A 22,740-nucleotide genomic window follows, 5' to 3' on the forward strand; every position below is an offset into this window, starting at 1 on the left:
TGTGCTCGTGCTAGCAGTTGGAGACGGATCTGACGTCAGCACGGGTACATATACCCCCACAGGAAGTGTAGCAATTCAGTAATCTTCCTTGCAAAAGCTGTAGCTGACCGATCGTTTAAATGAACAGGAGTACCCTGACCAATTGATAGTAGCTGGAGACCGCCAGTGTTCTCAACCGGAAGGCGTCGACACCCGGCAGGGTGGAAGCCCTATTATAAGCAAAACATGGCTTACCGTGAGTCGGCGAATCCTCATGTATACCGGCTGCCGGGCGGGATGCTGAGTCCATCTGCATACACTAAGGAAAAGGAGATTATCAGGTAAGTAATCTCTACATTTCCTAGCGTGTAGCAGATGGACTCAAAACAAGTGGGATGTACAAAAGCTACTCCCGGACTGGGCGGGAGGCTGCCCGAGGACCTTGTAGGATTGCCCTCGCAAATGCTGTGTCCTCCCTGGCCTGGATGTCCAGACGGTAGAATCTGGAGAAGGTATGGAGGGAGGACCAAGTCGCCGCTTTACATATCTCTGCAGGCGACAGCATCCTAGTTTCTGCCCAAGAGGCCGCTTGCTCTCTGGTGGAATGAGCCTTGACCTGTAGAGGTGGTGGTTTTCCTGCCTCTACGTAGGCCGCCTTGATAATTTCTTTGATCCAGCGGGCGATGGTGGGCCATGAGGCCGCTTCCCCTTGCTTCTTCCCGCTGTGAAGGACGAACAGATGGTCTGTCTTTCGTACTGCTTCTGACATTTCTAAGTATCTGGCCAGTATTCTGCCGATGTCGAGATGACGCAATATTCAACCTTCTTCTGACTTCTTCAAACCTTCCGTAGATGGCAAGTATATGGTTTGGTTGAGGTGAAAGTGAGAGACCACTTTGGGTAAGAAGGAAGGAACCGTGCGAAGATGGATAGCTTCTGGAGTGATTCTGAGAAACGGATCACGGCAGGACAGTGCTTGTAGCTCTGAGATGCGGCGTGCTGAACACACAGCCAGCAAGAACACCATCTTCAGGGTTAACAAACGGAGAGACAGGCCTCGAAGGGGCCTGAAGGCGGATCCCGCTAGAAATTCCAAAACTAGGTTGAGGTTCCACAAGGGCAATGGCCACTTCAGTGGCGGGCGAATGTGTTTGACTCCTTTCAGGAAACGTAAAACGTCTGGGTGTTTGGCAATGGTGTTGCCGTCACTCCTGGGACCGTAGCAAGACAGAGCTGCTACCTGAACCTTGATGGAGCTGAGGGACAGTCCCTTCTGAAGTCCATCTTTTAGAAAGTCCAAGATGATAGGAATCTTAGCGGCATGTGAATTGGTACTGTGAGAGTCACACCAGTCTTCAAAAACTCTCCAGATCCTGATATATGTCAGTGATGTGGAGAACTTGCGTGCTCGGAGGAGTGTATCTATTACCGGCTCAGAGTATCCTCTTTTCTTCAATCTAGCCCTCTCAATGGCCAGACCGTAAGAGAGAATTGAGCTGGATCCTCGTGGAGGATGGGACCTTGCCGCAGCAGGTCCCTGTGTGGAGGCAGGCGTAGAGGATTCCCTGCCAGTAGTCTTCTCATGTCTGCGTACCAGGGTCTTCTTGGCCAATCCGGGGCCACTAGAAGAACTAGGCCTCTGTGTCGCTGAATCTTGTGTATAATGGCGACCAGCAGGGGCCACGGAGGAAAGGCATATAACAGGATTCACTGAGGCCACGGCTGTACCAGGGCATCGATCCCCTGGGATAGCGGATCCCACCTGCGGCTGAAATATCTGGGTACTTGAGCGTTGGACCTGTCTGCTAGTAGGTCCATGCCCGGCGTCCCCCACTGGTCCACAATCATCTGGAAAGCTGTGGGCGACAGCTGCCATTCCCCTGGATTTAGGCTTTCTCTGCTGAGGAAGTCTGCCGTGGTGTTGTCCTTCCCGGCGATGTGAACGGCGGAGATGTCATGGAGATTCGCTTCCGCCCAAGTCATCAGGGGGGCTATTTCTAGAGATACCTGTTGGCTTCTGGTTCCGCCCTGTCGGTTGATGTATGCCACCGTGGTGGCGTTGTCTGACATCACTCTGACCGCTCTGTTGCGAAGTCTGTGGGCAAATCGCAGGCACGCTAGCCTGACTGCCCGTGCTTCTAGTCGGTTGATGTTCCACCTTGACTCTTCTCTGTTCCACCGCCCTTGGGCGGTGAGTTCTTCGCAGTGTGCTCCCCATCCGTTCAGGCTGGCATCTGTAGTGAGCAGGGTCCAGGTTGGGGAGGACATTCTTGACCCCCGGCTCATGTGGCCGGGCTGCAACCACCACCGTAGCTGATTCCACACTCTGCCTGGTAGAGGTAGGTGTAGTTCTGTGATCGTGGGCTCCACCGAGATAGGAGGGCGCGTTGTAATGGTCTCATATGAGCCCGCGCCCATGGTATCACCTCCAGAGTGGATGCCATGAGGCCGAGGACCTGTAGGTAATCCCGAGCTGTGGGTCAGCTGGCGCTCAGCAGGACCTGCAGGTGATTCCGGAGTTTCGACTTCCTTTTGGAGGTCAGGCTGACCTTGTCTTCCTGGGTGTCGAATTGAACCCCTAGGTATTCCAGCGACTGGGACGGCTGTAGGGAACTCTTCTTTATGTTGACTACCCATCCTAGGCTTTCCAGAAGAGCTATAACTCTGTTGGTTGCCCGGTGGCTCTCCTCCGGTGACTTTGCCCTGATCAGCCAATCGTCTAGGTAGGGATGGACGAGAATTCCTTCCTTCCTGAGTGCTGCCGCCACTACCACTATGACCTTGGTAAAGATCCACGGTGCGGTGGCTAACCCGAAGGGTAAGGCCCGGAACTGGAAGTGCTGATTCAGGACTTTGAAGCGTAAATAGCGCTGGTGATCCCGATGGATCGGGATATGCAAATAGGCTTCTGACAGGTCTAGGGAGGTGAGAAACTCCCCTGGCTGTACTGCATTCTTGACAGACCGTAGAGTTTCCATGCGAAAGCTGGGGACCCGTAGGTATCGGTTGACCGACTTGAGGTCCAGGACGGGCCTGAAAGTGCCCTCCTTCTTGGGTACTATGAAATAAATGGAATAATGCCCAGAATTCATCTCCTCTGCAGGCACTGGGATTATGGCTTTTAGTGCCAGGAGCCTCTGTAAGGTCACTGCTAGTGCCGCTTTCTTGAGAGGCGAACAAGGAGATTCCACAAACTTGTCCGGTGGGAGCCGAAGAAAATCCAGGAAATAACCTTCTCGGATGATGGCGAGGACCCACTGGTCCGAAGTAATCTCGACCCACCTGCGGTAGAAGAGGGTTAGCCTGCCCCCTATGGCTGCTACCCCCGAATGGGTCGGCTGATTGTCATTGTGGGTTGCGGCCGGGACCAGAACCCGAGCTGGTTCTCCTCTTATTGTGCTTAGCCTGAAAGAGCTGGTTCCTGGCCCGAGACTGAGGTGCTTGATAGCGAGCCCTGTAAGGGTTGAAGCGCTGAGAGTTCCTACCTCTGGATGGTCTAGGAAAAAAACGCTGGGTCCTCCTCGACCTGTCTTCTGGCAGACGGGGTAATGGAGAGGCACCCCATTTATTAGCCCAGTTTTCGAGTTTGCTGCCGAACAGTAGGGATCCCTTAAAGGGCATTCTTGTGATGCGCGTCTTGGAGGAAGAGTCGGCAGCCCAGTTGCGTAGCCAGAGCTGTCTCCTGGCTGCCACCGAGGATGACACTCCCTTGGCTGCCGTACGGACATGGTCGGAGGCTGCGTCAGTGAGGAACGCGAGAGCTGATTCCATGTCTTCTCCCGGGGTGTTGTTTCTCGCTTGTGATAAACAGGAACGCGTCACCATGGTGCAGCATGTCGCGATTCTTAGGGACATGGCTGCCACCTCGAAGGCTTGTTTCAGAATGGTGTCCATGCGCCGGTCATGTGTATCCTTGAGGGCCGCTCCCCCCTCCACCGGAATTGTGGTGCGCTTCACAATTGCGTTAACGATGGCGTCTACCTTAGGGCACGCCAGCAGCTCCTTGGATGCCGGATCCAGAGGGTACATGCCTGACAAGACCCGACCCCCTTTGAATGCGGCCTCCGGCGCAGTCCATTCCAGATCTATTAGCTGCTGTGCTGCTTTTAGGAGGGGAAAATGGTGAGCCGATTGGCGCAGGCCCTCTAACACGGGGTTCATGTTAGGGTCCCCTGGGGCGTCCCGGCCCGGAATAGCCAGTTCTGATAGGCATTGTGAGACCAGGCCTGGAAGATCCTCTTTCCGAAAGAAGCGTCTCATGGTCCGATATGGTTCTATCTCCGAGGGAAGTTCTCCCTCCTCGGGGGGCTCCTCATCTTCCTCGGAGCAATCCGAATCCCCATACGTGGGGCTTCTGGGTGGCGAGTGGCTGCGCCTAGGTCTCGAGGGTCCAGGGGCCGGATCATTCGGAACAGATAGGCCCATTCGAGGAGCAGACTGCATCTGGACAAAGGCGTGGATTCCCTTGAATAATTCCACACCCAGGAGAGTGAAGCCAGATCTGGCCTTAGGGGCACCAGGTCTCTTGGGGTCCCTGGCTGCTCACCGCAGCCTGCTAAGTCCGGAGTGTTCCCTGAGGAACCGCTGGGCTGGGACCTGTCCTGTCCTGGAACTCCCATGACCTCCTCACATTGGGCACATAGTGAGTCTGCTTCCTCGTTCTGTGTGGCTCTGAGGTTGCATGCGGAGCAGAGGCTTAGAGCCCTTATACCTGATTCTGGAGGTGCCTGCTCTGCGGATGTATGGGCTCTCTGATGCTCCATACGCTTTGCAATATGTATCGCCTACTAATATGCGCTTATCCTGTGAGAGTGCGCTTATCAACCTGCGCTTAGCTGTGTGCGCCTATGAACGGGCGTCTTATGTGCGCCTATAACGTGCGCCTATCAACGGTGTCTTATGTGCGCCTATAACGGGCGCCTATCAACGGCGTCTTATGAACGTGCGCCTATCAACGGCGTCTTAGGAACGTGCGCCTATAACGTGCGCCTATCAATGGCGTCTTATGAACGTGCGCCTATCAACGGCGTCTTAGGAACGTGCGCCTATTCCGCTTGCGCCTATCCGTGTGCGCTTAGCGATGTGCGCCTATCTCAGCGTGCGCATAGCAACGTGCGGCTAGGTAGCGAAGGCGAGTAGGCAGGTAAAATGGCGACCTCCTCGGCGGGCTGCCACTGAGGCAGGCCCTGCGAATCCTCACTTCCTCGGAGACCACAGTAAAGATGTACGCCTTACCTTGTCTTCGGCGCTTCCCAGCTGCGACCCGGGCGGTCTCCGGCTGCGGGAGGAGAGGGTGAGTACCTTCACTGCCGCGCTCGAGGAAGTGCACTCGCTGCCTCTAGGCCGCTCCCGAACTCGTCTCGCTCGGGGGCCAAGTCCTCGCCGGGACCGAGGCTGCCTCTACGCCGCGCCCAAGCCCTTCTCACTCAGGGGCTAGGTCCCTGCCGCGAGTCGGCCACCGGACCGAGGCTCCTACCTCCGAGGTTCCATGGAAGTCAGCTCAGGAAACTCAACTGGGTGAGTGACCGACTGGTATCACCACAGGAGTGCGGGGCTCGTCTTCAATAGGTTTTCTTCTAGGAATTTAGTCGTTAGAATTTGGAAACACGCTCAGCGAGCGTGAGGTAGCTCCAAACTGCTTTGGAGACGGAAATTACTGAATTGCTACACTTCCTGTGGGGGTATATGTACCCATGCTGACGTCAGATCAGTCTCCAACTGCTAGCACGAGCACACTATACCCACTTGTTTTGAGTCCATCTGCTACACGCTAGGAAATTGTTGATTAGAGCAGGATACTACCAAACCCATTGACAAAACCTTCGATGCAAAAGAGGCATCCTCCCTAACATCATGTTCAGTGCCTTGAAAAAGAATACAAGGAAGATCAAGTTGTTGCCTTACAACTCTCTTGCAGAGAAACCAAGCAAAGTTCTGCCCATGAAGCTGCTGAGCCCTCATGGAATGCACTCTAACTAGCTTGGGCAAAGGCTTATGTTTCTCCACAAAAGCAGCCATAATCATATCCTTTATCCAATGCACAAAAGACTTCTTGAATGCAGCTTTTCCTTCCTATTACCACTAAATAGGACAAATGGTCCGATCTTCTAAACTTATTAGTGACCTACTCTGTGAATATCCAAGGAATGCAGAGAATGATCACCCCTGCTACAAGTTTGCCAATCAAAAGAAGGCAAACAGACCACCTGATTCAAATAAAAACCAACAGGATCTTAGGGAGAAAGGAAGTGTCAGATCTAGACAGAATCTATGATTAAGATCCCAATTGTATTGATGCATTGAGGCTGACAAGGCCAGAACTATACAGTTAGAAATAAGGCTTTAAGCTCCTCTTTGATATATATAATTAAATAATGCAGAAACTGCTAAAGGCTGGACATGTGACAAGGGGGCTATTCAGCAAGTACATAGAAATAAGTAAGGAAAAGCCAGTTATAGCCAGTAGTTGTTTACTGCTTAAGAGACAGTTAGGATCGCATAAGTTTAGCTGCACCTGTGATTAATGAATATTCATTTATTTATTTTTTTATTTATTTTATTTAAAACATTTTATATACCGGCATTAGTTTTGAACATCATGTCGGTTTACAATAAACATCTTAAGTTTGGAAAGTTACATTTTAACAGGGAAATCAGAACTGGGAGAGGGGTTAACGAAAGGCAGCTGAGAAAAGACAGGGCAACAAAAGAGAGTGAGCAAAGCACTGCAATTCCACTTTTTCTTAGCCAATCAGCGCGATGACGCGGTTACTCTTTTTCTTGATACATAAAGAGAAATAATTAAGAGAGTACAGAAACTATTTTATAGGATAATTCTCAATGCTTTACCTTATATGTTAAAAAGCAGAAGTGAGAAAGTGTATTTAGAGCTGCGCAGCCAGGTTTTGCTTCCTGAGCTTTTTGTGACAGCAAACTTCTGTGTACATATATATTGAATAAAGGGACGTAATTTGACCGCTATGATAAGGACTGTCTGATTTGATTATTGTTACAGTCTTATCAAAGGAAAAGAGAGAATTGATAGAAGACACTGTATGAATCTTGACCACATCCTTAGAGATCTATAAGAAAGATTCTCTATAAGAAAGCGTCTGTAATTCAGAAATCCTCCTGGCCGAATAATTTGCTTAAAAAAACACTTTTTTTTAAGGTAAGCAACCTAACAGAAAATGGGCCTAATAGGCTCAAATTGAGAACTTGCCAAGAAGGATAAGACCAATTCAGATCCCAAGACAGAATGGTATCCCATACAGGGAGCCTGAAGTTTTTACCCCCTCTCAAAAAAGTGGGACATAGACAAAGATCCACCCGATCCCTACAACAGATAACCACAAACCTGAACCTTTAAAGAACGGACAGTCAGACCCTTCTCTAGGCCCTCTTGCAAGAAGGCCAAGATTGAAGGTAAAGAAGCCAACCGAGGAAAATGAGTGGAACACTATTTTTCAAAGACTCCAAGCTCTCCCATAAGCCATGGAGGTAGATGCTTTCCTGGCATTCAGCAGAGTATTAACCACCTGCCTATTACCAGAACCAGATATTAGGTCCCTACAGACTCATTGCGAAACTCGCGAGGATCCCATGGTTCCAGAAAAACCATCCTTTCCTCCTTTCTTTGTTGTATGAAAGTACTGAAATCTTCCAAAAGATCAAGACTGTTGACAATTAAGAGAATGTCCCTGCTTAAGCCTCCTAGTATCTTGAAAATTATTCCAGGTTGGACCTGAACTTGCACCACCCTTAGGCCTGTCTTTGGAAAGCCTCAGTATCTTAGTTGCCCAAAACCTTGAAAATCTTTCCAAATTCTTGCCAAACAGCAAAATCCTCTTGAAAGGGAGCTTTGTCAAATTGGATTTAGAGATCATATCTACTAACTAATTCCGCAACCAAAAAAGCCAAATACGGGACCATGGCGCAGAAGGTTGGAGAGGTGACCGAGGCGCAGCGGACTCTCCATTGCAAGGTTTACGAGGTCTGTGAACCATGGCCTCCGTGGCCACTCTGGAGCTACCAGGATGACAGGGCCCTTGTGAAGTTCTATCCTTCTGAGAATCTTTCCCACTAGAGACCAGGGTGGGAACACGTAGAGAAGAATGTCTCGCAGCCAGGGGAGGACTAAGGCATCCATGCCTTCTGAGAAGTGCTCCCTTCTGCAACTGAAGAACCAGGGAGCCTTTGCATTTCCAGTGTGGCCATGAGATCCAAGTGGGGAGCCCCCCACTTGCGTACGATCAGGCGCATCGCGTCTTCAGACAATTCCCATTCTCCGGGGTCTAGATGCTGGCGACTGAGAAAGTCGACTTGAATATTGTCCTTCTCCGCAACGTGGGATGCCGCCAGTTGATCCAGATGACGCTCCGCCCAGGAAAGGAGCTTGCTGGCTTCCAACGCCACCAGACAGCTCCTGGTGCCTCCCTGGCGATTGATGTATGCTACTGTGGTGGCATTGTCGGATAGGACTCGTAACGCTCTGCGATGGATCAAAGGAAGAAAAGCCTTGAGTGCGAGATGGACCGCTCGGGCCTCTAGACTATTTATGTGCCACTGGGATTGCACTGGGGACCAAGGTCCCTGGGTAGACTGGTTCTGACACACCGCTCCCCAGCCGGAGAGGCTGGCATCCGTTGTAACAATGATCCACTGAGGAGTCTTCAGGGGCATCCCCTTCAGGAGGTGGGCGAGCGAAAGCCACCACTGCATGCTGGCGACGGCTGAGTCGAAGAGCGGAAGTGGAGCCCGAAAGTCCTCCGAGACCGGCTTCCAGCGGGACAGCAAAGCTTTCTGTAACGGACGCATATGTGCAAAGGCCCAAGGAACCAAATCGATAGTTGAAGCCATAGAGCCCAGGACCTGAAGGTAGTCCTAGGCCGTGGGAACAGAGAGGGACAAGAGATGACGTACCTGATGCATGAACTTGAGCTCCCGGGACTCTGGCAACAACACCTTGCCCACGCGGGTGTCGAAGCGAGCTCCCAGGAATTCCAGGACCTGGGAGGGCTGAAGGCTGCTCTTGGAGAAGTTGACTATCCATCCGAGGGAGGTGAGGAACATCACGACTCTGTTGACCGCTATTGTGCGGAGGTTCTCCGATTTAGCACAAATGAGCCAGTCGTCCAGGTAAGGGTGGACTAGGACTCCATCCCGGTGGAGGGAGGCCGCCACCACCACCACCACCATGATTCTTGGTAAATGTATGCGGTGCAGTGGCAAGACCGAACAGAAGCGCCCGAAACTGGAAGTGCTGACCCAGGATGTTGAAGCAGAGATACTTCTGGTGGTCGTGGCGGATTGGAATGTGCAAGTAGGCCTCCATAAGGTCGAGAGATGCGAGATATTCGCCTGAGCGAACCACCGCTATGACCGCCTTCAGGATCTCCATCCGAAAATGGGGAACCTTGAGGGCCTGGTTGACTCTCTTGAGATCCAAAATGGGCTGGAAAGAGCCGTCCTTTTTGGGAACGACGAAGTAGATGGAGTACTGGCCGGATCCTTGTTCCTCCAGTGGCACAGGGACTATGGCTCCCAGCTCCTTCAACCTGGCCATAGTCTGACACACCGCTAGATGCTTTTGGCTCCCACAGGGAGACACAAGGTAGCGGTCCGGGAGCTCCCGAGCAAATTCTAATGCGTCACCATTTTCGATCACTTCGAGGACCCACGGATGCGTTGTAACCTTGACCCATTCTTCGAGAAAGAGGGACAGACGACCACCTAAGTTTGGAACGGAGGAATGGGTCGGCCGTATCTCACTGTGAGGACTTTGCAGAGGAGCCTTGCAGGTTACCATCTTGGAAGGGCCGATGGCCCCAAAAGGACTGAGACCACGGCTGGGATTTAGCGGAAGCACTCTTTGGAAGAAGCCCCACGCTCAGTTATTATACCTGCGTTGGCCTCAAAAGCGAGAGTGCGAAGGAAAGAAAGACTTAGTTTGTTTAGGGTGGTCCTCAGGCAGCTTATGGATCTTGTTGTCTCCCAAAGCTGTTCAAGGTCCTCACCAAAAAGCAACTTACCCTTGAAAGAAAGCGTGCCGAGCTGCGACTTGGAAGAAGGGTCTGCAGACCAATTGCGCAGCCAAAGAAGTCGTCTGGCCGAAACTGCTGATACCATGGCCCTGGCCTGCACCTGAAGCAAGTCGTAGAGGGCATCAGCCCCATACGCCACCGCAGCTTCCAGCCAATCCACTTGTTTCACCTCTGCAGACAGGAGGTCCTGGGTGCTGAGTAATTGTTGAATCCACCTGAGACTTGCCCACTGCATGAGACTGCTACAGACTGTCGCCCGAACTCCAAGAGCGAGGACTTCAAAAATCTGCTTGAGATGCAGTTCCAGTTTGCGATCCTGAATATCCTTTAGCACCATGGCACCGACCATGGGGATGGTGGTCCGTTTGGCGAATGCGGAAACCGAAGCGTCCACCTTGGGAACCTTAAGCATCTCCAGGCATTGGTCAAGGAGGGGATACAGCTTGTCCATCGCCCTGCCCACCCGAAGACCCGTTTCGGGAGACTCCCATTCCCGTAGGAGTTGCATGAGCATGGGGTGGAAAGGAAAAATACGTGGAGGAGCACTAAGTTCCGCCAAGACTGGGTCCACATTCCCTGAGGCAGCAGCACCAGAGGAGTCTTCAGGAGGGTTTTCGATCCCCAGCTCATCCAGAACAAAAGGAATGAACGGGTCTAGCTCTTCCCTCTGGAACAATCTCAAAACCCGTGGGTCGTCACCTTCTATTGGGGGACTGGCGAGCAAATCTGGGTCCATATCTGGATCCTTAGGAGGGGGCTGGGGGTCTGGGGAGATTGGTACGCCCAGAACTGTCCTGACCCGGGCGGAACCCTGGGAATCTAGGGCCCTAGGCTGGGTAATGGAGACCCGAGGGATCTTTGCCAGAGGGAGGGCCAGGGAGGGTTCCTCCTGTTCCTGAAGGCTGGCTAAATAAGACTAAATAAGATTTGTGCAGCAAGAGCACAAAATCCGGTGAGAAAGGATGATGCTGGGCTTTCCTGGGTAGTGGGGGAGGGGGAAAAGGGTCAGAGGAGTCAGGCACCCCCCCCCCCCGGGGAGTGCATGGGGCTGAGATCGATTGGAGAAATTGTAAAATCCAGCTCCCCTCTCCCCTTAAGGCACCGAGCCTGCTGCGATGACTGAGCCCAAAATGGCTACCGTTCCTGCGGTTTTTTGTGAGAGAGCCGGCCCGGAAACGCGCCAGGGAACCCAACCTTGGACCGCCGATTTCGCTGGAATCCCGAAGGGTCCCTCACCCCCAGGCAAGTAAGCTGAACATAGGCCATCACGGGAGAGCCACGAAACAGGCTCCCCGCAGGCAAGACAAGCAGCCAATCGCGGCATGAGAGGAAAAAAGTGCCATGGAGAAAATGAAAGTAAATGAAAACAACTGAGCCGGGCTGCAATGTGGAGCGAGAGCAGGAGAATGAACCCTGCAATTCTCTTTCCTCTTGTCCTTAGAGCAACTAAACGCGGGTGAGGCAAAAGTGCTCCTTCTGGCTTCCTTGACCCTTTTTTTTCGTCAGCAGTAAATTGTCAGTGCAATAGGGCCCGAGGCAAAGGCCTCACAGGTCCGATAAGTCAAGAGGGAGAGTGACTAGACCACCAGTATCGCCCCAAGCCAGCAAAGGGTCACCGGGCAAGGAATCCTTGGCTGAATCCTCAAGTGGCAAGCCCCCCCCCTAGGACCCTATAAGAGCCAGGGGACAGAGCATTTTTCTTCTCTGTCTCCATCTGCTGGTAGGGGAGAAAAACCCATTCGTCTGGACTGGTCTAAAGGTCAATAAGGAAGGTGGAATAGCAAATGTCTATAAATAATTAAATTAGAGACTGATGCAGTATTCAGGCTGCTCAAATAATGCATTTAGTGTATAATGTAAGGCAGAATTATTGTTATAAAATAATATATAAATAGATATAGATAGATATGTATATATATGATTTTCTTTTGTTTCTGGTATATCAATTAACATAGGGGTAGATTTTAAAAGAAGCGCGATCAGCCTACTTTTGCTTGCGCATCAGACTCAAGCAAAAGTACGCTGGATTTTAGTAGATACGCGCGGAGCCGCGCGTATCTACTAAAATCCTGGATCGGCGCGCGCAAGGCTATCGATTTTGTATAGCCTGCGCGCGCCGAGCCGCGCTGCCTCCCCCCGTTCCCTCCAAGGCCGCTCCGAAATCGGAGCGGCCTTGGAGGGAACTTTCCTTTGCCCTCCCCTCACCTTCCCCTCCCTTCCCCTACCTAACCCACCCGCCCGGCCCTGTCTACACCCCCCCCTTACCTTTGTCGGGGGATTTACGCCTCCCGGAGGGAGACGTAAATCCCCGCGCGCCAGCGGGCCTGCTGCGCGCCGGGCCGCGACCTGGGGGCGGGTACGGAGGGCGCGGCCACGCCCCCGGGCCGTAGCCACGCCCCGTACCCGCCCCCAAAACGCTGCCGACACGCCCCCGGAACGCCGCGACGACCGGCCCCGCCCCCCGACACGCCCCCGACACGCCCCCCTCCGAGAACCCCGGGACTTACGCGAGTCCCGGGGCTCTGCGCGCGCCGGGAGGCCTATGTAAAATAGGCTTCCCGGCGCGCAGGGCCCTGCTCGCCTAAATCCGCCCGGTTTTGGGCGGATTTAGGCGAGCAGGGCTCTGAAAATCTACCCCATATTTTTTAGGTTTTTCCTTCTCTAACCAGCAGAGTTACCATTGCTCTGCCATTGGTTTGTATTAGGCTTGTTTGTGATGTAATCATTTTGCCAAGAAATAGTACATTTATAGCTAAACATTTTTACTGAAGGTTTACCTTGACTCTTCATATCATATTCTACATTTAGGTTTTCGTTCTCAGATTTGGATGGTCTGATGATGTCAGTCTTCTCAGGACTTTCCTTCCGTTTGGAAAAGAGACTACTTACAACCTGTCAGCCCAAACATATGGAGTTAAAGCCACTGAGTAAAGGCATAAAATATAAATTTAAAAATAATCATTTAGAAGAATTTGATTCTGCCAAGCTTTACCTAAAGGGATACCAGTAACAATAACTTATTTTGCAAAGGTACTCTCCATTTATTCTGGGATCCAGCTTAAATTTATCACTGGATATTTTCATATTTTCTTAGATATTATAACTAAATTTAAGATGATTTGCTTCAAATTTTCATCTTAATTTCCTGTGTAGAAAGGAAAACCATTATCTGCATTCATGTGGCACAGATTTTCGACGTGTATCCAATTTCCAACTGAGCATCAAGATCATGAGAACAGAAACCATCTCTAGTCACCAACAGCATCACAACAGTAGCAAGTAATTCTGGGAACCATTTATCTGTAGCAGATAGGGCAGCAATATTTAGATGCTCTAAATACAAGCACGCCAAGGAGTTTAACTTGGTCAGGAGAGAACCTTACAATGTATACTGAATATTCAAATTTGCACATAAAGCTTCACCCACAGATATAGCAGGGACAAAGTACATAGGTACTTTTGTAGCCAGACAAGTTTTAATGAATTGAACCTAAATACCTACAAATATTGTACAGCATTTTAACAAATTGTTTTCAATCTCCCTGAGGCCTAACCAGTTTTATAACATATGAATAACTGTATCAAGAGATTTCTTAATCTGATACTACATCCAATTCAGTTTATTCTAATTTTCTTGCTCAAGGAAAGAACCATGCAAACGCTTCCTTTATTTATCTGTTAGCAGCAGACTACTATTTAATTCTACTTACATACGCAGTTCTGTTATCCAAAGGTCTTGCTCCTAATAAATCATTTCCTTTAGCTTAAAAATAAAATAAAAAGTGCATAAACTTTTTATTCAGTACAGCCCTCTGAAGAAATTCATGCCTTGAATTTAGCTTTCAAGTATTCTGTTGCAATAACTATGACACGCCAAAATGCATCCAAGCAGTACTCAGTTATGGCATGATACAATATCCTGCAAGACCAAGTTTCCAAATAATTTTAAAGAACAGAAGATCATTTTTACTTTATACATTTTCTGATTCGGCCCTTCAGTGGTAAATTCAGTCTCACATGTTTGAATCCATGGCTCCCATTTAATCTAAAACTGTATTTCAGCTGGGTGGGAGAATCCATCAGCAGGAATTGACAAAGTGGCTAGGAATTTTACTCAAAAGTGATTGGGAGATCAATCTAAAATATCCATCTGGTAGAAAAAGTAATTAACAGAATGCAAAGTTCAAGATGGTTCTTGCAAGAGATGATATCAGATAGTAATATAAAATTTTTGCCCACTTTTGTCAGCTCCTAAAACATTTTGGGGCTGATGCAATATCAAGTGCGAAAAAAATTGCATCCACCCGATGCAATAGGCAAATGAGCTGCCACGCTTAAAAGAACGCACTAGCACATCCATAGCATTAGGCACCCAGGAGATGTGGCTGTGCGTCGGTTAGGAAAATGGACGCTCAAATAATGAGATTCCATTTTCCTAACTCGCGCACAGCTACGGATTAGGAAAATGGACACCCATAAATTGAGTGGCCATTTTTCTAACTTGACCGGGGTCAACACTTTTCTTTTTCCTGACACTTCTGCGGTTCCTCCTACTTAAGGTATCGTGACAATATTAAGCAGGAAGAGCCACAGAAAAACAGTATTTTCTTTTTTGTTGAGGCTTGGCGCAACTCAAGACTTAATGCCAGCTACAAGGCTGGCATTAATTTTTGGGAGCAATAATGTGTACCTTGGGCACACAATTTTTTCCATGGGGTAATAGCTAATAGCCTCATCTATTGTGGCATTTACATGCTATGAATGCTATTAGCTATGTACTGGTTTGGACACACTAATCCCATTATTGCATGGGGAGTTATTGTAGCACATCCAAAATGCGCGTCCAATCGCACAGCAAGCTGTGCACTAGGCTGAGCACACTGTATTGCATTGGCCTATCTGGGTGTTGGCTTCTTCCTCATGTCCAGCGGCGAGAGCGAGAGCGGCTTCAGCAGCCCGGGGCGGATCGGGCGCTCCCCATGCGAGGCGCGGCTTCCAGCAGCCCTCGCCGGCGATGGTGAATGAGCGCACGCCGTGACCTTGGACGTCCAGCCGGGCGCTCAGGTCACAGCTTGCGTTCATGCACTGCCATGAGTGCACGCCATGACCACGGACGTCCAGCCAGGCGCTCAGGTCACAGCATGCGCTCATGCGCTCGTGCACCTTCGCCAGCGAGGGCTGCTGGAAGCTGCGCCTCGCATGGGGAGCGCCCGATTTGCCCCGGGCTGCTGAAGCCGCTCTCGCTTTTGCCGCCGGCTGCCCCCGGGAGGAGGGGAGAGAGGACTGGGGCTGCTTCGGAGATCGGCACCCATGGACACGGCCAGGGCAGATGAGCGCGATCTGAAGAGTGGCTTTCCCGGTGCGTTGGATTTTAGGTTGGGCAGGCAAGAGTTTAGGTTATGCTTGGAAACAACAGGTCCTTCCTTCCTGCTCCGGAGCTGTCAGCGCACCCGCACGGGAGACCGGCACCCAGGGCAGGTGAGCGGGGGCAAGTTTGCCCGATCCTGGCTCCTCTAAAGGTCTTGTCCCGGGGGGTGAGGGGGTCGTTTGCCCGTGAAAGTTCGTCTCTCTGACCTGACGCTCCACCTAATGCAGGGGTAAGGGTAGGCGATAAATTAGCAGGTTAAACACGCGGCAAAACTGCAGGTTAAAAAGGCGATAATCGGGGCGCACGTTACTGTATGGGAGGGAATAGCTAATCCGATCGTTTACATACCATATGCATGCCGCGGGCGGAAAGGGTTACCCGTTGATTTAAAGAAGCGGCAAGGATGGGTTAAAAGGGATAGTGAATCGCGGGTTGGCTTTACGCGACGAAATTGTGGGTAAAAAGCAGGTTTAGAAGCAGGGTAACCGCGGCCGCACTTTACTGTATCAGCCTGTTAGTTTGTTAATCTGGCCTACTACATCTTCCAGGTTCTCAGTGATTTGGTTCAATTCATCTGACTTATCACCCATGAAAACCATCTCCGGAACTGGTATTTCCCCAACATCCTCATTAATAAACATAGAAGCAAAGAATTCATTTAGTCTTTCTGCAATGGCCTTATCTTCCCTAAGAGCCCCTTTAACCCCTCGGTCATCTAACGGTCCAACCGACTCCCTTACAGGTTTCTTGCTTCGGATATATTTTAAAACGTTTTTATGAGTTTTTGCGTCTACGGCCAACTTAATTTCAAATTCTCTCTTTGCCTGTCTTATCAAATGTTTTACACTTAACTTGACAATGCTTATGCTTTTTCCTATTTTCTTCAGATGGATCCTTTTTCCAATTTTTGAAGGAAGTTTTTTTTTTGGCTAAAATAGCCTCTCACCCCTCACCTTTTAACCATGCCGGTAATCACTTTGCCTTCCTTTCACCTTTCTTAACGCTTGAAATACATCTGGACTGCGCATCTAGAATTGTATTTTTTAACAATGTCTATGCCTGTTGAATACTTAACATTTTCAGCTGCACCTTTCAGGTTTTTTTTCTAATTATTGACCTCAATTTATCAAAGTTTCCCTTTTGAAAATTTTGTGTTAGAGCTGTAGATTTACTTATTGTCCCCCTTCCAGTTATTAGTTTAAATTTGATCATGTTATGATCACTATTGCCAAGTAGCCTCACCTCCATTACCCCTCTCACCAAATCCTGCGTTCCACTAAAAATTAAATCTAAAATAGCTCCCTCTCTCGTTGGTTCCTGAACCAATTGCTCCATGAAGCAGTCATTTATTATATCCAGGAACTTTATATCTCTAGCATGTTCTGATGTTACATTTACCCAGTCAATATCAATCCCTAAAACCTCTGCCCACTGTTAAATCCATTTCAAGAGCTGTTCCATAGGAACTTGTATATCAACTAATAAACAGAAAAATGTGATTAGCAAAAGTTATTTTAAAGTCAATTACAAAAACAACAAAAAATCTTCAATAATTATGTCAGTCAGCAAATAGTGAAAGCTATCTGGCAACCATCCTAATCATTTAAGCAAAGATCAAGGAAAGTCTTAGAATGTGTTTTGTTTTGTTTTTTTTAAATACAATGCACAGAAACCTATTAGACAAGGAATTCTCAGTCAAAAGTTTACCTATTATCACAGTTGCAGCAAGTGTAGGAGGTGTAGCTAAAGAACTTGACCATGACATTTCTGGATCCACCTCTGCTCCAAGACTTTCAGAAATGCATTTTGGAGTTTCAGTCTAGGAAGAAAAACTGAGATAAATACAACCAAATACAACAAAAAAAATATTGGAGAAATTACTTACCTGATAATTTTGTTTTCCTTAGTGTAGACAGATGGACTCAGGACCAGTGAGTTTCTGCTCCCCTGCCAGCAGATGGAGACTGAACAAGCTGTCGTCACAGTATATATAGCCCTGCCGTGACCCCAGCCTGCCAGTATTCTCTTCAAAAGCAACTGTGGACAGACTAGCAAAAACATGATTAAAAACAGGTAAACAGAACTGAACTCAACCAAACAAACTCTGAACTCATGTAAGATTCTAGGTACCCCAAGCTAGGGATTGGATAAACACTTATCAGTAATCCCTTGGGACCCAGGGCCACACAGGAGGACTATTGACACGCTCATTCGGCAGCTGAGAGTGGAAAGCTGAGTCCATCTGTCTACACAAAGGAAAACAAAATTATCAGGTAAGTAATTTCTCCATTTCCTAGTGTGTAAACAGATGGACTCAGGCCCAGGGGGATAGCAAATGTTGCTTACCTGATGTAACAGGTGTTCTCACAGGACAGCAGGATGTTAGTCCTCACAAATGGGTGACATCGAGGATGGAGCCCTGTACGGAAAACTTTTCTGTCAAAGTTTCAACAAGCTTTGACTGACACTAGCACACTGGGTGCACTGAGCATGCCCAGCCTGCAATTATCCCTGTGAGCCACAGGTGTCTCCCTCAGTCTCGTCTTATAGCTAAAAAGCGCAAGCGAAACTAAAATAAAAGTATACAGACCCAACTCCGCGGGGTGGCGGGCGGGTTTCGTGAGGACTAACATCCTGCTGTCCTGTGAGAACACCTGTTACATCAGGTAAGCAACATTTGCTTTCTCACAGGACAAGCAGGATGGTAGTCCTCACAAATGGGTGAGTACCGAGCTGAGGATGCCCGGGAATGCACCAGATACACCGCAGATGCGCAAAGGCGTAACGACTGAGGTGGAAATGGGAACGGAGGGCATCCGCAACACCATAATGGGTTCGTGGAAGGATGTTGGGTAGTGAATTGAAAAAAGTAAGAGTAGGCGGACTGGCCAAACATGGAGCATGCCGGCTAGTCAAATGTAAGCAATAATAGGCTGCGAAGGTATGGAGAGGACTCCAGGCTGCAACCTGATAAAAAAGTACAAGCAGCAGTAACCAAAGGGAAGCTGTTAAGGCTAAGACGGACACAACAGTATGTGGATACCCACAGTGTTGTAGTGAAATGTCTGCTTGTTGGTAGGAAAGGAAATATAGACCACTTAATCAGAAGGATTAGGTCTGTGTGGCCACTGGAAGTAGCAGCTTGACCCTTGCATGAAGGAAAGAGTCAAGTGGAATTCACATGGAATGCAGTGCAATGTAGATAGAATGTAAGCGCAGCATTACTGTCCAGGAATGTGGAAAACCCAGTCTCTCCCTAGGGCAAGAGAGAGAGGTTAGGAAAAATTAATAGAGTATTTCCTGAGGAAAGGAGATACAACATCTACCTGAAAAGGATAGAAAGTTGAATGCGTAGAACTACTCAGTGGCAGAGGAACGGAGTCAGGTGAGTATGGAAAGAGTGCATAACTCACGGACCCTGCTGGCAGGAATGACATTAAGAGGGAAAGAAGTTCCCTTGCCAAACTGTGGAAGAGAGGAATGGAAAGGCTCAAACGTAGAATGTATGAGACTTATAAGGAGAATATATATGTTCATTCCGTGATTAGAGAAATAGAGGCGGCTTGATCAGTGGATAATCCATGGTAAGCCGACTCAGAGAGGATTACCGAAAACGGGAACCCAACTCCCAAAACGATACACCTCCTAAGAGAAAGGTGTATCTATGTGGAGGATGTCTGGAGAACAGAATCCGAGGGAGTAAGAAAAAATGGTGGAAAAGTAAAAGGGGTAATACCTCTTTTTTTTTTTTTTTTTTTTAGCGTCAGGAGGTAAAGCCTGCCATATTAAACGGCAAGATTTATGTTTAGAAGGTTTTGTGACGCTACCAGAACCTAAGAACATCAGTAAGTCTATGATTTGGGACTGACTGGTGAGAGAATAAAAGGTTACTGATATGATGGATTGAGAAGTATGGGAAAGCATACTGATCTCAGTCAGGGAGTGGGGAAAAGAATACTGAACCCCATCCCAGTTCAACATTAGAAGAATGCTGGCTACGAGAGGCAGCAGAAGAGATATATTGAAGAGGCCTTTGATGGAAGAAAAGGCATCTAAGGGAACGCATAGGAAACATGTGCAGGGAGCAGAACCTGTGCATCGTATGGAATGATGCAGACGCCGAGGAAAGTTTAGTTAAACTCAGCGTTAAAAGATTTGCCCTGTACACATGTAATTGAGACCATTCGAGAGGATAGAACCTACGTGGAGAAGGTCTGATAGAGCGTTCATTAAATCTCTTAGATATGTGGCCCAAGGACGCATGAAGTGAACAAGGGCCAAGGGTAGAGCTGCGCAGCTGTCTAGCAGAGCAGCTAAGAGGTAATGCGTGCTTATGAGTTGGAAAGCACATTGTCCCTATGCTGTCTGTCTGTATGCACAAAGAATTGTTGCAAAAGCAGTATTGGAAGGCATAAGGGCATAACTCATGGGTGCAACGTCCAGGAAGTTTATGAGAAACTATGCTGGAGTGCAATAGATGCATAATGGGTTGACAGCTTTCAGGAGAAACTTTATAACCCTAAGGAATTGCGAGCATGAGTCGAAGGAGACTAGGTCCTAGTTCGAACTGGGATAAGAATCAGGGACGAAAGCAATGAAACCACTTAGGTCCATTGAGTATAGAATGTCACTGAATATAACCCATAGCAGTTTTGAATTATGAGAAAAATGCATAGTGGGAAGAAACCCCATAGCCCAACCATGAAAAGTTGAAAGGCTGAGGTTATGGAAAATATGCGCAGGGACATATAACAATGTATCAGAATGTCTGTGCGCATGCTGGACAAGAGGGTCTTAAGACTGTGGTGTCCAGAAGTGTTACAGAAGGGATTTATGGCAGTGACAGTAATCCCAGTTAGTAAATGTATAGTGAGTCCTGAAAAAAGTGAGAGCTCCTTGCATGTACTGAAAGTGGTTAGCAGTAGTCTATGCAAGGAAAGTGAATGATGTTACACTCCGCAGAGAAAACAGCATTCACCAACAGTGATGCAAGAGACAGTTCACTTACCGAAGCTGGTGCCAGCGGCAGAGCTTGGGGTTGTAATGTTGACTCACCATAAAGCACATAGAAACATTAAAATAATGTACTTACTGCAGTATGGAGTGATGGTAACCAAAGATACCATTGTACCTGTGACGTCTAAAGAAAGTTGGATTTTCTTAGGTCCAGGATGTGCGGAGAGTAACTATTTTCTGTTAAAAGAAAGAATAGTGCAATTAAAACTCCCCAACCCCCCTCCCTTCTCCCCTCTGCACTTCGTAGCGCCTGGGGGAGTGTACCGGGACTTTGGTACAAGGTGGGGTGGCCGCTCTGATATCTGACCAGATGGGAGACCAGGAGGTGTCCCAATGGAGGATATCATGTAGGCTCCTGCAGGTGTGTGAGCGGTAAGTGGTACCCACATTTCTGTATGCTGTACAAGGAGACACTGAGACCTGTGGCCAGGCCTCAAGGTGGACTTGTACATGGGGCAATGGTTGCTGAATCTCATGTTTAGCAGATCAGCCAATGCAGCTGGACCTTGGTTGGGAGGGAACCAAGAGTCAGAGCATTGGTCGGCACAGGGACTTGTTACTGACAAGAGAAGAAGCCCTGCTGCAATCCCAAGAAGATAGAGGGGTTCTCCTGATATTGTGGCTAACATACCTAACATAGCGATATGTGACACTAATACAGTTCTAAAAGGCACATGACCCAGAACTTTTCGAACCACGGTCCGAATGGGAGAACACAACTCTATGGGAATGCCGCCGAAGCGGGTACTTACCATCCGACGTGGATCGCCGCAAGACGAGCCGGTGAAGATTGTTGACTCCGACGGTCTCCGGAGTCCTCGAGGGTAAGGCCGGGGACGTAAACGTCCATCTCGCTCTGAAACCCGGTATGGTGGCACAGGTACAGAGGAGACAGGCCAGGCGTGAGTGGCGTTTAGACTGCTAAGTGTAACAGATGGCCATAGTCCCACACCACTTGACGGTGGGGCACGCCAGGAACAGAGGAGCCCTAACGGAACTCATGTTCCCTTCCCTCGTCACAGCGGCTCGATGTGTCGTGACGCCAATGCAGAAGCTGTCGGACCTGGATCCGGAAGTTCTGGATCACCAAGGACTGCCAAAACTGTAGGAACAGTGCTGATGGCAGTGGTGATGTCGCTCTGCCCGAGCGTTGTCCAGCCTGGAGAAGGATGGCACCGATGTGCTGGATGGCGTCAGCGGCGGACGATCACGATGTCGGCGATGATGGGTGCCACGGTGCTCGGCCCGGTCTTTCCCCAGCGCCGAGATGGAAGCCCTCGTCGTCCTGGAAGGCGATCGATGACGAACTGTCAGCACGCCTGCTCTGCTCCTGACACAATGGAGTGTCTTAAGCTAATACGGGGCTTAAAAAAGAACCCAAAGCGTGGAGCAATGTGAGGAGGCGAGGGTATTATGTGGCGGTGCTATGTCGGTATTGACGATATTGAAGGCAACCTAAGGGGCTTCGAGGATATCATCAAAATGGGTATGAAAAATCGTCGATGACTGGCCAGGAGAATGATGACAGTGACGGGCACTGACAGCAGTGGCATAGGTATCTTTGAAACGATGTGGAATCGAATAATCGAAAAACATTGCCGTTATTGAAAAAGATACCGGCATCGACTGAGTCGAAGTCGAATCAATAGGGTGTCAAGGACACCGAAGGAAAACGGAGGTGTCGAGGGCATCGATGCATGGAGGCGGGCATTTATGCCGTTTGTGGCATGGCCACGGGCATCAACTATAGGGCCACAGACGTTGACGGTATCGATTTGGACAGACTCAGATTTCCAAGTGTACATGGCATCGGTGCCCCAGACACGTGTGTCGGTGGCATCGATATGGACACGTATGGAATCGATGGCATGGATCTCCCAGTCGATGAATTCCATCCCGGCATCAACGCCAGTCCTGGAATCGGCATGGGCATCGATGCCAGCCATAAGGCTGGCATTGGCATCAACGCCCATCCACGGAATCGAGCCGGCATGGATACCCACCGATGGGACCCACCTGGGCATCGAATTTCACCGATGGGAGCAGCCTGGCATCGACTGCCCTCGATGGATGCATTCTAACAGATGCCCATGGATGAAACACCTGGGCATCGGTGTCCATCGATGCAAAAGGACCTGGCACCGATGCCATCGACGGACGGCCATCCGGCACCAATGCCATCGACGGACAAGCCATCCGGCACCGATGTCCATCGATGGGGACCATCCGGCACCGATGTCCACGGATGGGGACCATCCGGCATCGATGCCCACCGACGAATCGATGTGGCACCGATGCCCACCGATGGAAAAGGGCTGGACATCGGTGGGGAGG

At 49.4% G+C, this 22,740-nt stretch overlaps 1 protein-coding gene across 1 annotated transcript in view; it reads right to left on the reverse strand.

Moving 5' to 3' along the window:
- Positions 1-22,740, reverse strand: part of LOC115082340 (breast cancer type 2 susceptibility protein homolog) — a gene marked incomplete at its 3' end in the record, with an annotated part of 106,525 nt that overhangs the window by 16,852 nt on the left and 66,933 nt on the right. Inside the window, exons 6-8 of the mRNA XM_029586576.1 lie at positions 17,098-17,209; positions 13,733-13,785; positions 12,800-12,914 (exon numbers count right to left, since the gene is read on the reverse strand). Of these exons, the coding sequence (XP_029442436.1) occupies positions 12,800-12,914; positions 13,733-13,785; positions 17,098-17,209 (280 nt within the window). The remainder of the gene's footprint in view (positions 1-12,799; positions 12,915-13,732; positions 13,786-17,097; positions 17,210-22,740) is intronic.

Source organism: Rhinatrema bivittatum, unplaced genomic scaffold (genome assembly GCF_901001135.1).
Source record: "Rhinatrema bivittatum unplaced genomic scaffold, aRhiBiv1.1, whole genome shotgun sequence".
NCBI classification, from domain to species: domain Eukaryota; kingdom Metazoa; phylum Chordata; class Amphibia; order Gymnophiona; family Rhinatrematidae; genus Rhinatrema; species Rhinatrema bivittatum.